General features: G+C 41.1%; 1 protein-coding gene and 1 pseudogene across 8 annotated transcripts in view; both read right to left on the bottom strand.

Annotated features, from left to right (window-relative positions):
- BBX (BBX, HMG-box containing) overlaps positions 1-25,709 on the bottom strand; it is a 212,652-nt gene that overhangs the window by 92,175 nt on the left and 94,768 nt on the right. For 7 of the 8 annotated variants that reach the window (XM_006035079.3, XM_025191232.1, XM_025191233.1 and 4 more), the window contains exons 3-4: positions 12,725-12,895; positions 10,342-10,584 (exon numbers count right to left, since the gene is read on the bottom strand). In XM_006035079.3, the coding sequence (XP_006035141.2) occupies positions 10,342-10,584; positions 12,725-12,895 (414 nt within the window). The remainder of the gene's footprint in view (positions 1-10,341; positions 10,585-12,724; positions 12,896-25,709) is intronic. The other variant, XM_025191236.1, reaches the window with a different exon arrangement.
- Positions 11,764-11,938, bottom strand: LOC112547908 (annotated as a pseudogene).

The following is a 25,709-nucleotide window of genomic DNA, read 5'->3' as shown; positions in this document are numbered from 1 at the left end:
AGGAATGCCAACATTATGACTATCACCAAGGTGATAAGTCTGTGTGTGGGAACTACTGAGGTATGGCTCTCCTTTCCACAGCAGGGATCCTCATCCTCTCCCACATTCTACCAAACAGTCTTCTACCTCTTGCTGAGGAGGTCCTGCTGGAATCTCACTGTGGGTTCAGACTACCCCGTGGGGCAACTGACATGATCTTTGTTGTCCATCAGAACCAACATCAGGATCTGAATATGGCCTTCATTAACCTTACTAAGGCCATTGATTCCATCAATTGTAAAGCAGTATGGAAAGTACTGGCCAGATTTGGATGTCCTGAAAAGTACATCAAGGTCCTGAGGCTTTTCAGGACCTTGATGACTGCACCTGTTCTTTGCAGCAGACTGGAGACAGATCTACTTGTCATCAAAATTAGGGGTCCAACAAGGATCTCATCACCCCAGCTCTGTTCTTTGTTTTTTGGACTGTCATCCTGGTTCTGATTAAGGACTGCCTTCTTTCTGGAACTGATGCTGAATATCAAACAGATGGAGGGCTTTTCAACCCAAGATGTTTTCACCCAAAGACAAAAGTACCATCCTTGACCTCGAATATGCTGCATCATCTTTGTGTACACTAAGGAAAACCTTCAGACTGCATTGGATCTCTTTGGAGAAGCCTACTACATTTTGGGCTTCCCTCTCAACATTGAGAAGACTGAAGTGCTCTATCAGCCTATCCCAGGCCATGAATGTGACCCCCTCCCCACATTACCATTGAGGGACAGACCCTAGAGGTAATGTAGCACTTCCCCTACCTCCATAGCCATCTCTCTCAGTGATTGAACACTGATGAGGAGAACGTGGTCAGGATCTGGTGTGCAAGTGCTTCCTTTAGGAAATTGCTTTGGTATCTCTTTATTCATCAGGATCTCCAGAAAAACACCATGATCCAGGCCTACAACATAGTCATCATCCCTGTTCTCTTCTACAGATGTGAAGTGTGGGAGAACTATCACTGTCATCTCAAGAGCCTGGAAAGGTATCACCAATGATGTCTCTGGAAAATCCTCCACATCAAATGGGAAGATCACCACACAAACACCAGCATCCTTGCTGAAGCCAGTGTTACCAGCATTGAGTCAGTGATCCTCAAGCACTAAATTTACAGGGCTGGACATTGTGTGTGGATGTCCGACTCTCGACTCCCAAAACAAGTGCTCTACTTCCAGCTTGGTAACAGCTGAGATCTCACTGTGCTGGACGAAAAGCTACAAGGACACATTGAAGAAAAACCTCAAGAAAACAGATGTTGAGATTAAGAGTTAAGAGGAGCTGGCTGCCAACCAACCTCAATGACACTGCAACCTCAATCAAGTGGCAGCCTGTTTTGAGGTAAAGCATCTTGCCCTCGAAACAGAAAGGAGAGTGAAGGAAGGAAAAGGAGAAGAACCCCAGCCTGCGGCCTACCCTGTGGGAAACTTCTGCAGCCAGATCTGTGGCTCAAAGATTAGATCTTCAAGACTCATCAGTGACCTGTGGTAGAGACCATCATCAAATCAAGGGATTGCCAATGATGACAAGTTCTTTAGGGTAATATGCAAAAATGAGAATTTACTCTTTTGATACAAGAATCTTTAAGTGAAGAATCTCAGTCATGCCAGCTGTCATGTGGCAAAAGGCAAGGAGTTAATCTCCTTGGATTATTGCTGGTGGTGGTCCAGGATGTGCTGCCATACAACTCAGAGTACAGAAAGGAGAGACTGCTTTCTCCCAGTTGCCCTTTGTGAGAAGTTGTTCAGATGCTTGTTGTGTCACAGTTACAGGACGGAACAGTAAGCCTGAGGCCCATCTTTTACTTTGATAGAAATCCTGTTCCTTTTTGGTTCACTTTGCAAAGTATTTATCAGCACAACTGCTATGGATTTGGAATGCTTAGCCTTTATGTGAGGCTACCAAATATTACTATTCCTAGCCAAGGAGGTCTGAGAACTTCTAAGGTATTAGCAGAGACCCATTTCATAGATTTCATAGACATTTGGGCTGGAAGAGACCTTGGAAGATCATCGAGTCCAGCCCCCTGCCCAAGGGGCAGGATGTCAGCTGGGGTCATAGGATCCCAGCAAGATAAGCATCCAAATTTCTCTTGAAGGCGTTCAGTGTGGGTGCTTGGCAGACTATTCCAGACCTTGGGGGCTCAGACAGTAAAGAAATTTTTCCTTATGTCCAGCCTGAAACGGTCTTGCTGAAGTTTATAGCCATTCAACCGTATCATCCCTTGGGGCGCTCTGGTGAACAATCGTTCCCCAGATCCTGGTGAACAGCCCTTATAAACTTATAGGTGGCCATCAGATTGCCCCTGAGACTGCGCTTTTCCAGGCTAAAGAGCCCCATCTCTCTCAGCCTGTCGTCATAAGGTCTGTTTTCCTGACCTCTGATCATGCGTGTGGCTCTTCTCTGCACTCTCTCAAGCTTCTCCACATCCTTTTTGAATTGCGGGGCCCAAAACTGGATGCAGTGCTCCAGCTGCAGCCTCATCAAGGCTTAGTACAACGGGAGAATGATGTCCCGGGATTTACTTAAGAAGCATCTATGGATGCAAGTCAGCGTTTTGCTTGCTTTGCTAGCTGCAGCATCACGTTGAAGACTCATGTTCATCTTGTGGTCAATCATGACACCCAAGTCCTTTTCATCTGTAGTGCTAGCCAGCGTAGCACTGCCCAGCCTATAAGGATGCTGCAGGTTTTTCCTCCCAAGGTGGAGAACCTTGCATTTTTCAGTGTTAAACATGCCCTTCATGCCCATTTCTGAATGGGCATGAAGACTAACCCACCATCTTCCTGAATTCCTATGGGTACTTACTTCCTTTGGGGCAGAATAAGGAGTTAAAATGTGCTCACATCTATTCACACACCCTCAGTGCAATTACCTTTTACACAACATGTGAAAAAAACATGGAAAGTGTCCTTTGCCTACTGACGAATCCAGGAAACAGCATTTTGAAAGTCTTTGTCTCTTATACAGGTACTGCAATTTTTTGAGAAAGCAATATTCATCTGAATTGCAAAACTGCATGCCTCTGGCAGTATCATCATTGCATATATGTCTCCTTAGCTTTAATTTCTGCCTTACTCTATCAACTGTCAGTTTCCACCTCCAGACTGTAGCAAGGACATGGATGATTCACTTCAGAAAACAGGAATATTGAGTGATTCTTTTGTGTGAAGTTTTGTATTTATAGGAAAGCCTATAAAAAAAAAGTGTAAGTACTGTTGACCCACATATTCTTTCTGTGCGTCTTGAATGGGACGTACGTATTAGATACAAAAATTAAAGACAGTGGCACCTCCTACTTTTTTCAATTCAGCTTGAACAGCTCAATTTACTAGTGAACATGCGTCACAAATAGCATCATTGTGAAGAGAAGAAAATACACAAAGAAACAGCTTTGCTTTCCATTGTTAGAACAAGCAGCCCACGCATGCATCAGATTTTCTGTTCAGGGAACTAAAAGTCTAGAGTCTCTAGCAATGAGTAACATGGCCCTCCAATCAGCTTTATTGCTTCAAAAATGGTTTTATAGGCTAATATGGCAATCTAACAGGTTGTTTATCAAATCATAACAAATGCTACTTGTGAGAAAGTAGAGCCAAGCTTGTAAGAGCAGGTAAAAGCTGGTTTCAGAGCAGGTAAAAGTGCAGCACTAAGTTTACTGGACTTTTCCTAGGTAAAGCCAATAAATTACCTCTGATTAGGGCTTTCAAAGGGGCAGTTGATTAAGATCAAGTAAGTAACTTCCTTGTATTCTTTCAAAATCCAAGTTTTCAAGCTTAAAAATGTGAAGGACAGCTTGAAAGATAGATGCCTGACAGCTCTAAAGGACTGATCAGGCACAACATTCTTCGTTTTGTGAGTCAAAGGTATCCAAAAACTACTGAAGACAACATTTATTTTAAAAGTTAGCAAGTCAAGGCCTAAAATGAGGACATATATGCAATGAAATGTAGTATAACACATCCTAGAATATAACATACAACTTGTTTTTGAAAGGAAGAGGTGATGAAGATTTTTTCCAGAGTTATGGCAGTACAGAGGAGGGGCAGGACCTAACCTTCAGCTGACTCGCCCTCTTTTGTACTTAACTAAGGCTGAAACCCTAGTTGTTGCTGAAGCCTGGGTGGATGTATGATTTTGAAAAAAAGCAGAGTCTCCAGAGCTGTGAAATAGAAGGTTAGCTTGATTAGTGGGACATCAAGGCCATTAAAAAGGAGAGACAATTGTTCACACCTTCAGGATGAAGGAAAATGAGCTATTAAGTCAACTGACTCCCTCAGCAACCTGAACAGAAAGGTCAGAGCTGTTGCAATGTGGAATAAAAATCAAAGCAGGGTGCTTCTATCCCCGTCAGAAAAAGCAGCTTCCTCACTTAAACCTACACACATCTTGGTTTTGGGGACCTGATTTTTTGGGGGAAAGATGTGTGCTGTATGTGAGAAAATATGTTATTTGCATGATGCTTTATAGGGAGGTACTCCAAACAAATACCAAACACACCTCTAGGTAAAAGCTAACGGAGATGCCAGGGCCTATTGTTTCCTTTGTTCAACCAACTGAATAGTTTCTTAAGACTTCCTAGTTTAGCGTCCCCACATATACCAGTGTGCTCGGACATAGTACCTATTAGCATGAACTGCAATGGCATTATGCAGAGCACTGTTTGGGAGTTCAGAACCTGAAATGCCCTGTATGCCAGACAAAGTAAAGCAGTGCATGGCAATTGTCCGAGAGTAGCAGATATAACACAACAAGAAGCTTTCAATCTGCTTTATAAGATGCCATTGCCATGTTGGGATTTGATTGGGTTAGGATAACCCACATTCAGCACTATGGCATTAGAGGCTTAATGAGTAAATACCAAATGCAGCAATCTGAGATCTCATGTGAAGTAAAGGAATCGAGGCTGAAATTCACCAAGGTACTTATGCGTGCTGAAGTTTAAGTAAGCATGTACATCCCATTGACTTCAGTGAGTCTTACTTGCATGTTAATGTGGTTCTGAACAAGGCTATTTTCTCTGAGCCAGGACCTAAATCATCTAGAATACCAACATCCTACTCCTACAAGTACTGAGCCAGGACAACATAATCTTGTGACAGGTCTATATACAGAGCTAATTAGATCCAATCTAGTTAACAAAGACACTAAACCTTTATCTAGCTGTAAAAAGATATTGAACAAGGAATTGAATGGAGTCTTCCCATCACAATCTAAAACCTTAGTTGATAGGTATCCAAAATGTCAGAGGAATCCAGATGCATCTCAATCTACCCTGACAACCTTAATAAAGTCCTTAACAATAGAAGTTAAAAGCAGTAGCTCTTGGCAGAGCTGTAATTGGCATGACAATTCATATCATGTGGTATATCCAGTACTACCTGAAGGAAGCAGTGAATGCCTTGCATCAATAGGTCTCCACTGTTCATTTGCAGTCACATATTACCAGCACCAAAACCATCACAGCCAGGTCTGTCCACATCCTTAACAAGCTATAAGTGTAACTATGAGATTTAACTAATAAAATAAAAGGTCATTTGACATCTGAATCTTTACAGTTCATGTTTTCCAAATTTATTTCGACAACCTGAGGGCTAGAAACATGGCTGGTTTGTTTTTTAAGATTCTCAGAGTCATGTGAATTCAGGAGTTTAGGATTTCCCAAGAACAACCAGAAATATGACAAAGATTGACAATTGATATGCCCTGTGAAGGGGATGGTTCACACTGTTTCATACAGGGCATCTCCATTAGGGAAGGCAAATATTTGTTTTTTTCCATTTTGATGCTACTCCCAAGCAAACAGCAAAACAAGGTGCGAGCCCAGTTGACTTTGACAATGAAATGGCTGGAACAGCCTGTGCAGTTAGAGCTCTGTCAATGTGTGGCAAGAGCATGGATTTATCAGGCTCCCTCTACATGTTACATTTATGCCACACAATTAATGTGTTAATCACAGCATAGATGGGAAAGGTTCTACATATGAATCTAATTTAAAGTGTCAATAAATAGGAAACGAGCCATGAAAATGTTCCATGGCTAATGCAGAACATTTTTATGGCTGGTTTCTATAGTGCGTTAAAATGTAACATATGGCCAGGGCCAACAATCAGTTGATTGTCTGCCCCACACTGCACAGGGGCTAGTTTGAGACCCTGGTGCAGTGCAGAGCCGGAGACGATAATCAGCTGATTGTTGGCCCCAACGTGGCACTCCTCTTTCAATTTGCCAGTGTAGGGGGAGCCCCGGTTCTCTCAGTACTCGCAAAAAAAAAAAAATAGTGAGATTAGGATCTGATCTCCAATCCAAAAATCGCTCCCCCTGCCATACACATTTGGCACAGCAGGAGACCCGACTGTTCGGACTGGGGACTGGATCACATCACACCTTCAACTAAATGCATGTACCAGGGATCTCATACTGCTCACCAAAGGAAACAACTCAGATGGCCAGGGTCTTAAGAATACAAAGAAATATTTAAAAACATTCCCACCCCCTCGTAATGCATAAGCATCAAGGCCTATAAAGTGATTTGAATACATCTAACCAAAAGAATGGGAAGGGGGAAGAAAGGAATGGTTGGGGGTGGGCAGGGAGCAGAGAATTCGTTTTAATGGTGAACAAGTGAATAAAATTACAAGTAAATAAAATAGTTATCATTCTAAGTAGCTAGAAAGCCATATTCTCAGTGAAGCTGTAAATACTGGGGCAGGGGGCTGGACTTGATGATCTTCCGAGGTCCCTTCCAGCCCTGATGTCTATGAAATCTATTAATGACAGCGAGCATTGCTGGTTCTCCCAAAAACAGTCAGTAGCCTATGAAGCTTTTGCCTTGAACACACAGGAATTTCACAGCATCTGTAGTGTACCAATCAGCTCTACCCCTACTGAAGACAACAGCAGAATTCCCATTGACTTGCCTATGAACCCAGAATGCATATTAATATAGCAAAAATTCCAGTATTTTTAAAAACTGGGGTCAGCTTTTCAATAATAGGTAGATATCTGAGGGGGCAGGTATGCACCTAGTGGAGTTTCCAAAAATGTCGAAGTGAATTAAACACCTAATTTACCCCAAATATCAACAAGATTCAATGCCTCACTTGCTTACAAGCTTTTGATAAACTCATTTAGCAACTTCTTACTTATTCAGGTGTTTAAAGACATTTGAATATCTTATGTTGGTGCCTACAGTTAACATTTCTAAATGAAAACTTAGGTACTTAAATAAATACATGCCTATTTCTGTAAACTTTGGCTATTTACAGTTAAAAAATAAATTCCTGAGACTTCACAACAATAATAGCACTAGAGCAGAAGGCTTTCTATGGGATATTTCAAGCCATCATTTTATCTTAAAATACAGGTCTGTGACTGGCTAAACCAGGGGTTTCAAACAAACAGCCTGAGGGCCAGATATGGCCCTCAGAGTCCTAACATCCGGCCCCCCCTGTACTGCTCCTGGATCTGATAAGACCCAGTTGGGGCACAGCAAATGCCCATAGTGCAGGACTGATACATGGGCTGCATCTGGCCCATGGATTCCTTCCCCCAGCATACCTGATCCAGTGGCTGCTCCAGCCAATCTGGAACCTGAACCGTACTGTTTACGGCACAGTCTAGCTGGAGCAGTAGCAACGCTGTAACATGGTGACCATCCTGGCTGGATTGCACCACACGCAATGGCCAGCTCTGGAACATGTGCCTCAAAGTGTCATACTGGCCGATCTGGGACCTGCACTGCAGCTGGTGCCATGTGCTATTTGGTCCCTTAGGTGCTGGGATAGGCACTGTGAGGCACAGCCCAGCAGGGTGGCCAATGCATGCAGGGCAGCTGCCACTCTGCTGGACTACACTGCATGTGCTGCCCATTCTGGCCACTCCAGGATCTGCAGCATGGGTCCTAGGCCAGCTGGAGCAGCCACAGGATTAGGTATGCTGGGAGAAGGGGAGGTGGCGGGGGTCTGTGGGCCTGATCCAGTCTGTGGACCAGCCCTGTGCTACTCATTTGGCCTGCCAGACCAAATAACTTTGACAATTCAGGGCTAAACAATTATCAAAAAAGTTTGCATGAAACTGGTTTTTACAAGCATTGCAATACAATTGAGTTATGGTGTTATCCCCTCAAGATAAGACTAACAGCAAAATCAAGCACTAAATGATATCAAGTAATGCATTGCAATGGGTTTTGGTTGTTTTTTCTGCAGTTTGAGCCTGTCTAGGAAAAGAGCCTAAAAACATTAGTTTATGAGTTCTAGCTACTAATTACTGCTGCATTGTACAAGTGTTTGAAGAATAAAAAGTATACACTTTAACTTATACACAATCTTGGAACTAATTTTAATGATTTGAACTCAGATTGGTTTATTGTTTTTCTACAGTAGTAAAATACAATATCTGATGCCAAGGAAAATGAATAAAACCACTACAGGAACAGTGATTTATACAATACTATGATTAATAGTTTCAGACCTGTCGCTTCACAATGGGTGCTGCAATTATTTTCTCCTTTAAAATGAAAAAGTTTCTTTCAGCAACAGGAAGCATTAAAAAAAAAAAAAAAAAATCACATTCCCCAAAACGTTTTTGTTCCCATGATTTTTTTTTCTTTCCACTTCCCAAAATTTCTACTGTTACTCTTCCTTTCACCAGTTCCCTGATATAGGCTATAATAGTCTTTCTGAAATTGTTTACACGTGAAGTTATAAAATATTTGTAAAGTTTGTACAAGCCATGTATAGTGCTTCACTTTTCCCTACTATTTCTGAACATGGCCCGAGAGAGAGACTCCAGAAATAAGTAAGTGCATCTCTCCAGAGAGCTCTACAACTTAATGAAGCACTCCCTGGGTAGCCAATATTCATGTACAATTGGCAACAGTAGCAAATGATCCCAAGTACTATACAAGTTATGGATAATTGTCCCCTTAATTGTTCTAAGGAAAGCTACAACTCAGGCTCCATTTATATCTTGTTCAATGTAGTCTACAAGTGCAGAGATTATGCTCTTCCCTCCCAATGTCCCAGCACTTGATTTGTTTGTGTCTAACTTTGTGCCTCAAACAATCCAAGTTTAATAACTAATTATTATTTTCTGCTGTTTTGGGCTATGTTCATCCTATAATTGGATATAGTGAAACCCACCCCATCGACAGCACTAGGGATCTTTTGGGACCAATTTACTCTGTATATTAATCCTCTGGGGAGTCATTTACATTGGGAGATTAAGCAATGTTCTCTGAAATGAGGGACTTTTTCCTCTGTCACACGATACCCAGATTTGGGCCTCCGAGTGAGGGCACTGTCACCCCAAAGTTTGCCACAGTGAACTCAAAAACCACCAGTAGTTTGAAAATTACTTGAAGAACATGACATTATTAGTAAAGGAAAAGAACCTGAAAGTCAGTCAAACTTTTCAAGGTGTCCTATATAACAAGCTCTATCACTGATTAAGTGCAAAGTTCAAGGTAAATTCAGGGAACAGATTACTTACCTAATGGACATGCTCCAACATATTATCATGCCTTTTAAGGCCAGCACTGTGATAATGCTGTAGTACAAGCAGGTCCAAAGCATTCAGAAGATTACCAAGAACTGGATATTTTGGATACATACTGCTTCCCTTGCACTGGTGTCCAAAATAACGAGCACTTGAAGCAAAAAACCACTCTTTTGACCCGTTTCATATGCAAGTCACTGTCAAGACTTTCAGTTTACAAAATGGAAGCTCTGAGAATTTCTGATACACTGTGGACACTGTCTACATGTGCAATTAATCTGAAGCAATAAAACCTCTGGTGCATATTGCACCAGAGTCTATTGCTCCCAGGCGCAGTATTTACACATGCATCTGGGACCACAGCATGTTGAGCTGGGCAGAGCAGCCCTGGCTCAACATGCAAGAGAGGATCAGCCTGCAAGCCTGGGGTTGTTCTGACTTAATTCAACATGCTTAAGAGAGGCTGGCTGGGGCACGAGGGGTGCTCTGTTAGCTAGCATGCCCCAGCCAGCCCCATTAGCATCTATATCTGAGTTGCTGCACACTACAACACTCTGCCGTAGGACAGTACTTGTATTTACAAGTACTAACCTGAGGCGTAGTTTATTAACTTACTATGGCCACACATGCAGACACAGAGAGATATTTACTGCAGAGCTTATTAGGTAGCTCTACAGTAAATATCTTGTGTAGATGCGCTCTGTGTAGATTGGTAAGGAATGCATTCATAATTACAACACTAGGACTATATAAGGTAATAGAGGCACAGCGGGTCATGCTGTTCTTTATATATCATTCAAAAACTACATACCTCCTTGGCCATGTCAGTGTATTTCTGCTTCTCCTTTGGGTCTAGAACAGCCCACCAATCTGCTAATATCTTGGTAGCACCACGATTGTCCAGACGGGGGTGTTCCTGTCGCACAAGGGAGCGATGGCGTTTGCAAAACAAGAGAAATGCATTCATCGGCCTGCGAGCTCGTTGCTCTGATGATTCATCATCTTCTGTTTCATCAGCATCATGCTCCAGACCATCAGCACCAAGAAGCTGGACCTGTTGGAACCAAACAAATAAATGTTATAGACCAGTGTCAGTCAGAAATTGTTAAATGTTAATGATTATAATAGTACAAATTGCGCTCTCTCATGTACATGCACACCCCTGCACACCCATCCATTTCAAAATAAAAAAATATAGGAGATTCTATAATAAACCTGCTTGCCCCTAGTGTGGCTGTCTGTGAATAAAAAGATAAAACCAACATTTCTGAACCTCTCTTGCCAGACTGGGGCTCAGACTAGCAGGTTCCCAAGATGAGGGCCGTTCCCTGCCACTTGGAGCTTAACTCCAGGACTTAAAAGCAAGAAAAACCTACTGTCTCAGTAGGGCAAAGAAGAAAGGCCACATTTTTTTTTTTTTTTTTTTTTAACAAGGCTTGTGCTATATAGTTTCTAACAAACAATGTGCACTGCATCTAGAAGTGAACAGGCAGAAAATATGGAGAGGCATCATCATAGCTCCAAGAACTCTTTTCACTGAAGAGGTATGCTGCTGTATCATGCAGTCCAGTAACTAAAAATCTGCCTGAACCTTTTCAAGAGTGAACACCCTGCTGGAAAACATGGCCGTAATACAATCCTAAACTTGTGGACAAGCATGTCCCAGTAGCAAGACCCAGGTCACGGAAGGCCAGCTGCAAGCCATGCTGACAGACTATTGTACACCGTCTTTCAAGTGAAGGCACCATAGCCCGAGCCTGTACTCCAGTGATTTCTCCCTATTTCAGCTTCGCTCCATCTTAGAAGTTTGTTCCTAGTCTTGTTCCCTTCTCCCCAACTCTGAGACATTTAGGTCCTAACCTGCGGACCGGCACAGGAGCATAGGGCGCATGGAGCTGGCTGCCTCCCTCCTGGGGCTGCCCCACCCCTGTTTTAACCCCGTATGTTACTGCTGGCAGCAGAAGCTGCTCGCCCAGGCAGATGGATGAGGGTCCAAGCAGGGACTGGCAGCTAACCCTTTGTGGCCTGGTAGTTGGGAACCTCTAATTTAGGTGACAGAAATATGAATGTTAGCTGTCTATTGCCATTACAGCTGGAGATCAACAAGGTATAAAACTTGTGAGACTCCACAGGCTCCGGTCCTTGAGGAAGAATAAAGCCAGAGTCTTTGAATGGTGCCAAAAGAAAATGGTTGCAAGCCCAGGAAGGGCCTCTGAAATCCCTACCCACATAAACCCAGAAGAGTGTCATATTTTTGTGGACAAGTGTAGCAAAAAAGATTGCTGACAGAGCTCAGAAAGGTAGCCTGGCATCTCACTCAAACCCACCCCTTGAAGAAGATTTTCAACTGGCAATAATCGTGCCTCGGATTAACCTCATTGGCTACGATACTGCCAATGCGCAAAACTATAGATAACACTGAGTCTATAAAATTCTTGAAAAAGCACCATGAGAAATCAAGGCTATAAAACATACCACATGTAACTGAAAGACTGCCAGAAAGTTTGTTTCAGATTAAGTGTGAAAATGAGATGTATAAAAATATTTGAACAAAGCTAACACACAGCAAAGCACTGTTTCTCATATATCTTTGAGTGCAGAATATTTCTTTTCGCTGGCTATACTCACAGTCAAACAGGAGCTACAAAAATATAAACAAGGGAAGAATGTGACCCACTGTTAACAAGGTCATTTTTTTCCTATTACACTCTTTTTAATGAATGTTGACTTCTTATGGATTACAAAAGCGTAACTAGTAGCTGAATCTGACTTTTAGAACAGTGTCAGTTTCAGGAATGCCAGCCACTTTCATTTGCAGGTGCAACAATGAACAACTGAAGTTGAAATTATTTTAATTCTGTTGAGCTACCGTAAGGAAACCCTTTGGTATATTCCTAGCAATTTTAGCATAGATATTTAAATAATCCAGAATTAGCTTTCTTATCATACTATAAATCTTCTCCAGCTTTCTTGGGTTCCTCTCATCTTAATTAAAAAAAATAAAGCAAGTGTTCACCCAAAATATACATATCCTCAAACATGCTATATTCCTAGCGATGTATTTTAAAGAAAGAAAATCACTTTATCAAGCTATGCTCCTAATTCAATAATCCATATGAAGATCTTTACTGAAGTACATCTCAACACAACTGGAGCAACCAAGCTGTCTCCACTTTTGGAAGGGCTGGGTCTACCTTATCGATATCTTCTTCTTCTTCTTCCTCCTCCTCCTCTTCAGAAAAGTCAAGAATTTTCTTTGCAAGTAGTGGATGCCACTGAAGACACTTTCTCTTTGGTCGTTTCCCAGTCCCCTCTCCTTCTGCTGAATGCTCCTTATTCCTATTACTGCCTTTCATTACTGTAACCTGCCATGTAAAAATAGTCACAAAAGTCATATTACCTAGATCACGAAGAACTACTAAACATAAGTGATCATCTTTCAAACGGCTGTTCAAATGAACACCCCCCTCCAAAAAGCCAAACAAAGAAACTACAGATAAGGGTTTAATATATTGTTTTTAGTTCAACACTATGGGTGCTCACTGTGGGCATATCCTTTTTGTCTTAACGTTTCCTCCTAGCTCTCAGATAGAATACTGACACCCAAGACTAAGAATATGGAGTGATAACACTGGCCCAAACTAGCTTTTGAACATGCTCTCACCCAACCTACAGTACAAGGCACTCACGCTTCCCCAGCTAAGCAAGAGGTTCCAAGCTTCTCTCACACCTACATCCACTGCAGTAGTTCAACACTGTATTACAGAAAAGCCAGGAAATCCCTCTTTTTTAGCACCAGAATATAGCTTCAGCCACTCATCCATTAATCATACACTTATATTAAGCAGTGTTGATTTTTAATCCTATGACACCATGAGGTAGGATTTCCCCAATGCCATTAACAAGTGCACCAGGGAAATATGACTCCCAGCACTAAAGGGGTGAGTTATAGCATATGAATTTGAAGCAAAACAACAGGCAGCAATTAAGCTGAAGTTTCCAAAATGCTTATCTGCGGGAAGATGTATACACTGAAAAAAAAAAATCCACACTGAAGGAATTGCATACACACACAGAATACCAATAATACTGCCATGCTAGTCTTACAGATTGGCATTTCACATTTAGCAGAATCTTATATCTATCTTCTATTCAAAATATATTAAAAAAATCACAGGTTAGAATCCAGTCTCTGATATCCAGGTGTGACCCACATACTTTGGAAGAGCCTGCACACACTAACTCTGGGGACTCAAGAACAGAGCTGGCAGTGTTTGTTCCATGTGCACATTGTGTAGTCAAAAAATAATTCCATTTACTATCAGGATTAACACAAAGACAGCAACTGGATAATAAATAAAAAAAGATTTTGGAAGTCTACCAGGCCTCTCACACTTACAAAATAAACAATTAGAGTACCAATGAAATCAACATTTTGCCATGGATTTCAATGGGAAAACCATTCCATTATTAGAAAAGATATAATCATCATTTAAAAGGCACGTTTTAAGATTTTGCTTTTTGGTAAGGAGTTGCCAAATTATGAAGTTTTAAGTCTAAGCAATCTATAATGCCTGATACTACAGAGGCAAATATATCCAGGTATTAGGACAGCAACTGATAAGCCAAATAATATGGACCAATTTATAGCAGTTAGTCATCAACAACAGCCATCATTATTCAGACCAAACTGTGCTTTCCCCTCCATGAATTCCAGGAAGCAGAATATATACTGCTACCCCTTCATTAATCTGCAATACAGTAAAGATTGGGTTAATTGTGAACTGCCCGAGTTGCAGCCCAAGCACTAACCCCTTTTTAAATTACATATTTTGGCATGGTGAAGCTCTAATCTGCTACTCCAATTCTTAGCTGGACCATGTGCCAAAAGGGACCAAAATCCACTTTCTTACTTACTGGCTGCTCTGATTTACATTCATGTCAAGGCCCTGGGAAACAAGGAGCTATGACTGAGAACATTTTGGCACTACAACATTTTCTGTTTGATTAAAAGGTGATTTTTCTTCTGATTGGAGTTTGGGCAATATCCACACTCTCATTCTGGAGTTACAGAAGGCAGCATTAAGATGAAAGCCGCTTCTCCCACATGTTCAAAACTTCATTGTTGAACTCGCAATCACAGACAACTGCTAGAAGTAGTTTAAAATTGGGTTTTTAAATAAACTTCACTGAAGGTAGAAAACAATTCAGTTCTGTAGAAAGTTAGTTCATCAGTTTTAAAACTACAAACAGTAAATGTTGATGCTTTCATAGGTATTCCAAAACAGGCATGTCCTTCAGCATACAAAGACTCACTCACTTAAGGATGCTTGGTGATTTATGAACACACTTTGCTGTTTTGTTTGGCCATCCTGCTTCTTCTTTTTAATGCTAACTTAAACATTATTTTAGTGTAGCAAAGCAGAGTTTAAGAGGGGACACAATTACCCTTTACAAGTACATTCATGGAGGGAATTAGATTTTCAGTCTGAAGGACAATACTGATGCAAGATCAAATGGCCACTAACTGGCTATGGGCAAATTTAGATTGGAAACTTGAAGAAGATATCTAACTATGAAAGGAGTGGCAATTTGGAATAGTCTTCCAAGCAAAGTGCTGAAGGTAAAGAAAATGATTGCTTTCATATTCAATTAGATACATTTACTGACAGGATGGAATGATGGGAAAGGGACTTCTGGCTCAAAAATCACTGTATGTGGTATGTGGAATCATGTGCCTGTGCTCCCAGGCTGGGGTATACAGGTAGCTTAATTGCAGTGTGGAAGGTGTCACTTTGGTTTCACTTGGACAAGTTTGTTGCTTTTTCTATTGCTCAGATTATTCATCTGTAAAACAGGTATTATCAATTTTCCTTTACCTTCCTTTGGTATCTTTGTGAAGATTTGATTATAAACATTTAAAACGTGCTTTCTGATCTTCTTTTGGAAGGCATTACTAAAAATCTTATTACTATTTCAAGACATTATATTTAACTGGCAGCTTTTTGTTCCCTGCAGTTTTAACAGAGATTAAGACAAATCTTCACAGGATTTTAGTGATCCCACAGCATGTTTTGTAAGTATTATACCTGAGAATATCCCAAAGCTACATGCTGTAAAAAGGCAAGTGAAACCAGGACCCAAATCTTAGCCACTTTTCAATGACAATCTTCATTTATGACTCTGCCTAGCTCACAAATCACACTTTATATTTTCCCCACACAAGCCAGACATCAAACACCCAGATGTTCTTTAAAACAAATTAGCCCAATCTTTACTGTATTGCACATGAATGAAGGGGTAGCAGTATATATTCTGCTTCCTGGAATGCAGTTATGTTAATGGGGTCCCCCTCCCCATCCTTAATTGTGAAAAATTTTACCGTTTACCTATGATGCAATAACTCATCTATTAAGAGTTTTTCAGTAAGGAGCTGCAAGTACGGCGTGGTAATTGCTGTGCTACAGCAGATTCCAGCGTCATGTGCATCAGCATCCCTGCACTGAAAAATGGCAGCGGGGGGGCTTTAAAGGCAATTCGACAAGCTTTAACTAAAGTGTCCCTGCTGCCATTTTTCAGTGCAGGAAAGCTGATACACATGACACTCCAGGCACTTTAATCAGAGCAGCTCCTGGAGCCACTCTAATTAAAGAGCCCCTCCCAGAACACATGTATAAATGCCCTATAAGATCAGCTTTGGACCTTCCCTTTAACTTAACAGCAGGGTATGAAGAAACAAACCAAACCCTCAAGAAGCCTGTTAAGCTGTATTATTTACTATCAGGACACACATCTCCTTCCTATCAACATAAATGCTGATCCAAGTCACAATGGACATTTTCAAGCTAATCTGGATCACTACTGCAAACAGGCTTAGTTTTTCTGAAACCTTTCTCCCTAGTTTATTTCATACAACTTTTGCACTAAACATTTCAGAATAGTCTTAATTTGCTGCATCTCCCTACCTCCCAGCAGGCATCTATTAGAAACAGGAAGGACAAAAGGATGCCACAAGTAAATATCAGCAGCATATAAGAAACGTTACCATTCTTTATTAAATTACTTCAGACGTTTCTCTTGGGTTAAAAGCCAAACCATTGCATCTTTAACATTTATTTCTTTTTAAATAGGCATTTCCTATACTACAGTTCTACACCACAGATCACATGCTTCTTAAGACTCCCTGGTGTCATAAATACCAATATTTATAAATAAATACACTAAAAAAAATCATTACATGCAAGAAAATACAATAAGAAAAACTCTAAAAACTAACTCTAATCCATATGAATACAGCATTTTCTTCATTTGTCTTGTTCAAGATCCTGGCTAAGTACAATACTAGTACTTTAGACAAGAACCAATTAATACATAACTGAACACATGGATAAATAATTGATACTGTATATCATGCTAGCATTAATTACTTATTGATTAATGAAACATTAAAGGAATTAATTTAAGTTCAACCTTTAAATACTTGACAAAGGTCTTGTTTACCTCTTTCTCTTGATATATAATCAATACTGTGTTAGTTATTTGTTTTCAATGGAGAAATTGCTCACAAACAAAGGAAACATCGCTAGATACTGTATTATGAAAGCTTAGATATACTCCATACTACATTTCTTTCAAATTGCTAAAGAAAATTAAGATGGAGATTCATACAGATGGCACCAGCGCCTAGTAATGCAAGACTTAACTACATCTTCAGTATTTATTCTACATTGGTGTTAAGAACAAAAAAAAAAATGCACTATGGAGTCTGGCTTACCATAACATATCACAGAAACTGAAGGAAAAACCAAGTTGCCAAATTAGTGCTTGGTGACTAACTGCTTTTGAAACCCAGTGTGGAGAAAAATGGTAAATTCTTTACACACGACTGTGAAGGGGAAAAATACCAAATGTACCATGCTGCAGGAAAGACAAACACAGGTCTGGCAAGTCTTCCTTACACTAAGTTTTTCAAAAGATGGTTGAGAGCTGGGTCATGATGACCCTGAAGCATTTTATGCACATGGTGAACTTTAGACATGGAGTTACCCTACTGAAAGCAATGGGACTAATGCTGTGCAGTGTTAAATACAATAGCAAAAGATTCTGCAGGTCTGATGCCTCAGTTTTATGATCTCAGACTAACAAAAAAAAAGGGGGAGGGAGGGAAGTTGGGGTACATGCATAGAAAAAAAATCTCTGGAGTATCTGAAATTTATGAAGTATGTCAGGAGTACATTTGATAGATGTTCCAGTTTGTTAGAGATGGGTGGTCTTTAAAAGACAAGATAATGGAGATAAGATAATTTTTGAAGCAGCATTAAATGTGAAGAGAGAGACATTTAAATGAAACTCACAAGCTTGTTAAAAATCACAAGAAGCTGTCAGGCATATGCAAGATAAAGGATGATATGTATCGGGCACATCTACACATGCCCCTGACTGAGCAGTTGTTACTACGCACACCTGGTGGTGCACAGGTTATTTCTGACCCTACTGTGCAATAGCAACAAGCCTGTAGCCTAAAAGGACTGTGATGTAGTCTCTCATGTAGATGCACCCACAGAGGAGAAAGAAGAAATATTCCAACAAAACAGGACAGAAGTATAAATAGCTCTGTTTAAAATGAGCCACATATGCTGTGAAAACAAACATCACCAGAACATTCTTGTCAAGGCTGATGTTCAAGATGTATTGACAGTAGAGATATGTGCAGGGTGATGTTTTACACCTATCTGACAGGGATGTACAAAACAGCACCGTTCTGTTTTGATGGGACAGTGTTTCATTTTGAGTTTCGTTTTGTTTTGAAACTGCTGTTCCATCGAAACTTGTTTCAACGTCGTTTTGATGTTTAGCCCATAGGCTATAATGAGGAAGCACAAAACTGCCTATATAACTTGGTCATTTCTTGCCTGATTCAGATGAAACTTGAGGGATGGTAGCCCCTGCTGAGGCCACAAAAGCCTGCCAAGTTTCAAGGACATAGGTGCACAGGTCTCTGGGAAACTGCACCTCCAGCTGCTGACAAGCAAAACTCGTGTCACATGTGTGAAGGTGCAGCAGGATAAAAACTGCAGGAATGCTAGCCCCTGCTGAGGCCACACAGCCTGACAGGTTTCAAGGAGATAGGTGCTGGGAAACTGTACCTCAGGCTGCTGACAAGCAAAACTCGTGACATGAGTGACACCATGTCATGTACAGGCCCCAGCACCAGTGGAGCACCTTAACACGCACACAGTGTACCCCAATGTGGTCTCCTCCCCCGCCTACAGCCTCAGCCCAGTCCACCACATTAAATGACAACAGGTAATAAAATAACTTAGGACTAGCACAGTAGCATCAGAGCATCTCAGTCAGCCAAACTGTGACAAAGCCTTTCTTTGCTCTCCTGCAGGAGCTTCTTCTCCAGCATGTGTGTTAAGGCGCGCCCTCACTGTGTGACTATGTGTGCGTGTGTGTAGGTACGCCCTCACTGGTGCTGGGGCCATCTCATGGATGGCCTTCTGTTGCTCCACCAGGCTCTTGAACATCAGGTATGTAGAGTTCCACTGAGTCTCCACATCCTGCATGATTTTGTGCTGCGGGATGTACAGCTCTGTTTGTCCCGCAGCATCTTGCCCCCCTTGATGCTCTGGTGGAAGTAGCCTGCCACCTTCCTGCATTTGGAAATGAGCTTACTGGTGGTGCTGGTGCCATCACGAGCAGCCCTGTCCCCCTCTAAGGTGTCCCTGACAATGAGGTGGAACTTGTGTGCCACACAGCAGATGCCAAAGTTGGCATCCTGGACTGCCTTGACCATATTGGTCCCATTGTCAGTGACCGTGAACCCGCGGACGAGCTCGCTCTGCCCAACGAGCTACCCCGGAACTACACAGTTCATGGCCCCCATGATCTTCGTTGCCATGTGGGACTCATCCATCACCTCGGCTTGAAGGAGAGCCCACCGACGGCCTGACTTGTCACACCAGTGCCCTGTGAGGGAGAGTGCCGTGAGCAGGCCCGTTCGAACAATGCTGCCTTTTATGCTGTTTTTCCATTCCTCCCCCAGAACACTGGGATTGGAAGGGACCTCAGGGAAGGATCACAATCACTGGCCAGTTACACAGTCAATGTCAGAGCAGCCCTTCTCCCCTTTCCCCTCCCTCTCCTTACTTTCTGTTGCCCTGCAGGCAAGCCCAGCTTGAGCTTCCAAATGTTTCAAAACTTTCAAAACGGTTTGACTGCCCTCGTTTTGTTTCGAGGCTGTTTCAAAGCCCTTCATTTTGTTTCAATTTTGCTGTTTCGAGCTTGAAAGGTGTCAAAACGAAACAGCTGGTGCAATTTCACAGCTGTAGTATCTAACACACAGAAACAGATGAGACAAGACAGAGAAATTATACCAATGGAAATATTTTGACATTTGTTTTAGCCTTTTCCTGTTGAGTCTCATTTTTGTGCTGTTTCTGAAAATGCTGACCACATATTCACTGTCTCACACACTGATGCATACTTAATTTCAGCTTTCAAAAGGAAAACTTTGAACATTTAGTTACACCTCCTTTCAAATGCAGTTATATAACTAGGCACAATTTTCATCTTCAGAACCAAACCTGGTTTTTTTACTCCTTCTACATTCCTTTTCTTGATTTTATAACCTCAAATCAGTCTGTTAATACTGGCATTAAAGAGAGTTCCACTAATCAAGAAGCAACAGAAGTATGCTCTTACATTTGTGGTCATCAACATCTTGATAAAATTATTCAAAAATAATTTCTTAGGTGTTTGTGGCAATTTCTAGGCTACATGTAAGAAATACCAGAGCAGCATTACTGAGCTGCAAAAGTAAAATGTCAGAGATCTGTAAGACCAAATTCTCCATGGCAAAAGACTTCAATGGGCCGACATCTCCTACTAGCATTTTGCATGCGGAATACCTGGCAGTTTTAATGGAATTCATCTGGTTAGTACTTGGGCTGCATGAACAAACTTGTCTTGTCAAGCTACTTCAAACTAACTTCACAGTAAATCAAATTGGGCCTGTATACTATGCATTCTGAATGGATTTTAAAAGTTGCAATGATAATCTTCAATCCACATCTTCCACTCTACACAACTGCTGTCAAAGTTTGAAATTTCATTTCATATCTTTCAAGAAAAGAAAAGCCAAAGAAAGAAGGAATGAACTATGTAGACACTACTTCCTCAGACTTCATGTGTCCCACTTATAGCTAATGATTCGACGAGGTGAGTTGTGTTGACCAGGAAGCAGGAGACTGCTACCACAAAGAACCTCAATTCAGCTAATCAGGCTGTCTATTCTGGCAATAAGCTATAGTTTTTTTTGCAACTCCAGTACTCCAACGCAGCAAGTTCAATTCTTAAAGTTTCAATTAAAAGAAAAAGGAAGGAGAGACAGTGAAACGGCAAGTAGCAACTCATATGTAAATGAAAGCAAAAATCTTATGTTTATTAACTGGTTCCTTTAGCTCTGCAGTCACTGGACCTAAATATTTTTTTTCAGCTTGAAACAAAGAAGAATGGAAACTAGTAGGTGCTAATTACTGACCAAATAGTGGATGTACTCTTTACTGCTTCCCAGCAGAGAGCCATTAATGAGGTTCCCTAACTTTCAGAGAAGTGTTAGTTTAATGGGGGACATGCTGTGACTAAATAGATTGCTGCCTGCTGGCAGGGATTTGGGACAGGCGGTCACCACATGTAACTAACAACATGGCAACAAGTTTTACTTAATTTTTAATGATGCTCTCTCCTAGCTTAGTAAACAAATCAAACTATTCCTTATTTTCAGTTCTATGTTTTCATGGACAGCTCCCTCTTCTGTTCCTGGTTTTTATTTCTCCAAGGCCACTCAAGAAAACAAGCAAAGCCAGCAGCAGCAGCTGTTTGCATGCCTATGTTTTAAATGATTTTCTCTGTCTTGTGTCTATCAAAAATACATACGAAGCTGCAAGGAAAAAGGACTGGATGTAAGAGGAACAAAGCCAATTCTATTTTCATTTTAAGGTTATAAATCTTTTTTTGTCACTCAGCACTAGTATACGTCTTCTCTTTTAACTCTGCGCGCCCCCCCCGGCTTAGGCTTTGCACGATACGCTGCAAATTATTTGCTCTGTCCAAATCTTTGTTACAACAATACATGTCTCAATACTAGCTCTATAAAATAACTCCATGTATTTCACACCCAACTGCCCCAAATACATGGAAATATTCAAGGACATAAGGTGATACCAACTTTCCTGTTAGTGAACCTCAAACAATGCCTCTGCTGTTTGCACCGGCTACCCAGAATACTACAGAGCCAAGTTCAAGGTCCCAATCTTTATTTTCAAAGTAGCCCAGGCCCAGGGTACATAAAACACTGGCTTAAAGTTCTGGGATGAAGATGATAGTCAAAAACTGCTCCTTTGGCATAAAGAAACTTGCTACGATACGGGCAAAACTCATCTGTGCCACTGATGGCGTTTCCTCAAATGAGTCTAACTAGAGAGCCTAATCAGCGTTCTGCTAAAAGATGGATGGAATACTTTTGTGACCTTCCTTGACTAGTATAAGCAGACAGCAGCACATACATTTATTTAAAACAACCCCCTACTTAAACACACCATGTCACTATACACACAATCCTAAGGAGAGGATCAGAGAGAATACATTACTTGTAGTTATGGTTGTTACGTTCCTGGAAGGTTTTCAGATCAGGGTGGGATAAAGAGACAGTAGTTTGAGTTAAGACAGTTTGCGGCACTAGAAAAAAAAAAGACTGATAATCACTTTTCCTTGGAAAGGTAAAGATGAAACTAAGTTTTACTACAGAGCTGCTGCTGATCCTAAAAAGTCATATATTTTCATGTGTGTGCGTACACACAACACAAACTACCTGAGGATTTGCTTAAGCAAGGAAGCCAGCTTATGGTTTTGATCACAGACACCAACTTTTATTTTTGCTGGGGCAAGATGACAGACACGTGGAAAGTTTTATGCAGTTCAGATAACAGCCTGGGGGAGGGGGGGTAGTAGGGCCCTTGGGTACACATGTACTCTGCTCCTTTGGGTTTGATAGTATTAAAAGCTTATACCATCTTCTCCTTGTGGAAGAAATTACATGCTCTGATACTTTGATGCCAATATAATTCTATACATATTTCTAAATTATTTTTTCCTCTCTCTCTCACGCGCGCGCACAAATAAGTGCCCACTTGTGTTTTTATGTGTTTTGGTGAACACTGTCAAAATAATTCCTAAAAGATAACAGTCAGTCTGAGGGCGAGAGCATTTTAAGTGCTGGGTCTTTCCAAACCAAATATGCCTTTAACATGGAAGCCATATGCAGTTGTATACACAGAACACTGTAGGGATGCTCTCAGAGAGCTGCGAGACAACCAAAGTATAAAGGACTGATCTAAAGGCCAGTAAAGTAAATGGAGACCTTCTCACAGATTTTGAAAGGGCTTTATAGATCAGGCACCTTTAAGAGAGAGTAAAAACCTACCCTCAGTGTTAGTGGCCAGAACAACATAATCCAACTTCTTGCCTAGTCATCTCTTTTCTACGAAAATGGCTTATGGAAAGAAAATTAGGAAGATGGAAAGAAAAATGTTTTCGTGATTTAAAGATGGGCCAAATCTAGCCCATCTTTATTAGCACAACTTTACTGCCTCCAGGCAGCAGGCCTTCACCAGAGAAGAATTTGGAGAGGTGCATTTAATCAGTCTGTATGAATAACCTGGATTTTTTTTTTTATCCCTGCCAGTAGCAATATTTGATTACACTCTCCTGGCCCCACTGAAGCGAGCAGCAAAACTTCAAACAGACTTTTTAACAGGGCCCACACTGCATCCTCAAAACCTATACTTTTGTAAAACAGCCAAGTACTGATCTCAAAACACAGTGCGGCTTGGTTCTCTCTTAAAAGTTTCCCAAGGGTTGTCTGAGACACTAGTGAAGAACTAAATATTAATACAAGCAACTCTAACCAAATCTCCTCTCCTCAGCCCACATGCAAAAAGCAGCTGGAACGTCCAAGCTGATTAAGGGATTCAGACACAAAAAACTCTTATTAATATCTACCATCAGGCCCTCACACACATCAGCAAGATTGGGTTTAGCCAAGCTAAGTGAGAGTGCAAAGCACTATAGTATTTGAAATTTAAGGTAGTAACATATGTGATAGCAGATATTGCATTAACAATAATACTTCCAAAAGCTGGGTATAGCAAGCATTTGCTTCTGACAGAGCAAAATATCCATTGAAGACTATTTCGGACGTACTAGTAATTCAGGGATTCTGTAGTTAGGCACTCTGATTTTATAACATTTACAAGAAAGTGAATAATTGAATAAGTTTGTTGTTTGAAATATACTTTCAAATTTAAAATCTTATTAGCAATTACTGCAACCATCCTTTTCTTAAAGTGTTTTAATATATATGAGATGCAATAGCTAAGGGGTTTCTGGTAAATTTTAGTATAAGCAAAAGGTTGAGGACCCTGATTTTATTTATTTCTACTTGGAACTGTCTTCCAGTCATACCAGTTGCTTGCAAGCCATTAGATCAAACTAATCCAGTGCAATTTTCTTAAAGCTTGTGTACACACATCATGACCCTGAACTGGCAGACATTTATTACTTTTTAAGAGCTAATGAATTAACTTACAAATGCAAAAATAAGAAGTATTCATAAAGTTGTGTTAATTTTATCAAAGAAAAAGCATGATAAAAAAACTAATTCGCTGTACCTTGAAAAGCCCACATGATAATGATCAGCCTTACATCATCTAACAGGAATTTCTGTAGAAGTAATTACTGAAGGATGTCAGGAATTTAAAGAAAGCTAGGAGTAGGAAGTCAGGCAGGTGTTTCTGCCTGACAGTCTGACAGCTACTGCTATCAAGCAATGTATGGCAGAAGGTAAAGTGATTCTGAAATAAAACTAAACAGAAGAGGGAGGTTAAACTGTAGGATGTGCATACACATATATAAAAAAAAAATTCTGGGGTCCTGAAAAAAATGAGCAAGAAAACAGCTAAATAGTGGCAATCACCAGCTCCTAGCATCAATACGAGATTGCTTATCCTTGCAGTGTTGGTACAAAAGCTAGATGACCAAAAAAAAAATTAAAAGGCATAGGTGGGTGCTCCCCACCACAAAGGTATTTTGCAATGTCATCAAGGAACAGCAGACAACAAGGCATAAAATCTAAGGGCAAGACTTCAGCTGCCTGACATGCCTATGTGGGAGTAACAGGGTGTGAAATTCCTCCTTCTTTTCCTGCATAGTCAATAAGCCTCACAGCTGACAGAGCAAAAGAAACAGTCTTTGCAAGGCAGCTTCTCCCCCTCCTGCACTGGTGGGCAGGGAACACATGAAGAACAGGAGGAGCTTTGCACTCTGCACCAGCCACTGCAGAGAGGGAAGTCATCTGTTACTAACACATGCCAGCAGCAGATTACTTCCCCACCAGAGCAAGGAGGGAGACTGGAAAGGACAGAAGACTCTGTTTGGGGGACAGGGCACTCACATGCAGGGAACTGTGCTCACTAACCAGTTCTAAACAAGAGAAACTATTTTAAGAAGTGTCTGCTACAGCCCAGCAGCGCTCCAGGAGTACAGAAACCAAACAACTGCTAGGCAAATTATTTGAAACTACGCCCTCAAGGGAGATTTTAAACTTCTCGGATATCATCAGCTGGGTAAAGAGAGGCATTAGAGACTCACTGAAACTTGTCTTGCCTTTAACTTATGAACCAAAGCACAGGGAAAAAAAATAAACCACAGGCAGGAGGGCTGGATCCAATGATCTCAGGAGGTCCCTTTCAGCCCTAAATTTCTGTGAATCGGTGAAAGCATCATCCTGTATCTATTGTTTCCCAACAGCTATGAATGGCAGACAGGGAGAATCAGAATGGAAGACCAGGAAACCACTACAAAACAGCCACCTTCTGCATTTGTTCCATCCAAATTTGTAACAATCATAAGAGGTCGTGAGCTTGCAACTTACTGCATGTGGGTAGACACCTGTGCCTGGGGAGAAGCCCATGGTGAAAACTTCTCAACTGAGTCCAGTGGGGCCCAGACTGTATACCTGAAGTACTTGCTATAGGCTGGCAAATGGCATTCAGGAATGGGAAGGAAAGATGGCAGTGACTTTCTATACAAAACGGCCAGCTGGCCTGGCCAAGTGAA

This window comes from Alligator sinensis, unplaced genomic scaffold (genome assembly GCF_000455745.1).
Source record: "Alligator sinensis unplaced genomic scaffold, ASM45574v1 scaffold847_1, whole genome shotgun sequence".
Classification (NCBI taxonomy): domain Eukaryota; kingdom Metazoa; phylum Chordata; order Crocodylia; family Alligatoridae; genus Alligator; species Alligator sinensis.
The sequence above is the reverse complement of the archived record's forward strand: the minus strand, read 5'-3'. Positions and strand labels throughout refer to the sequence as shown.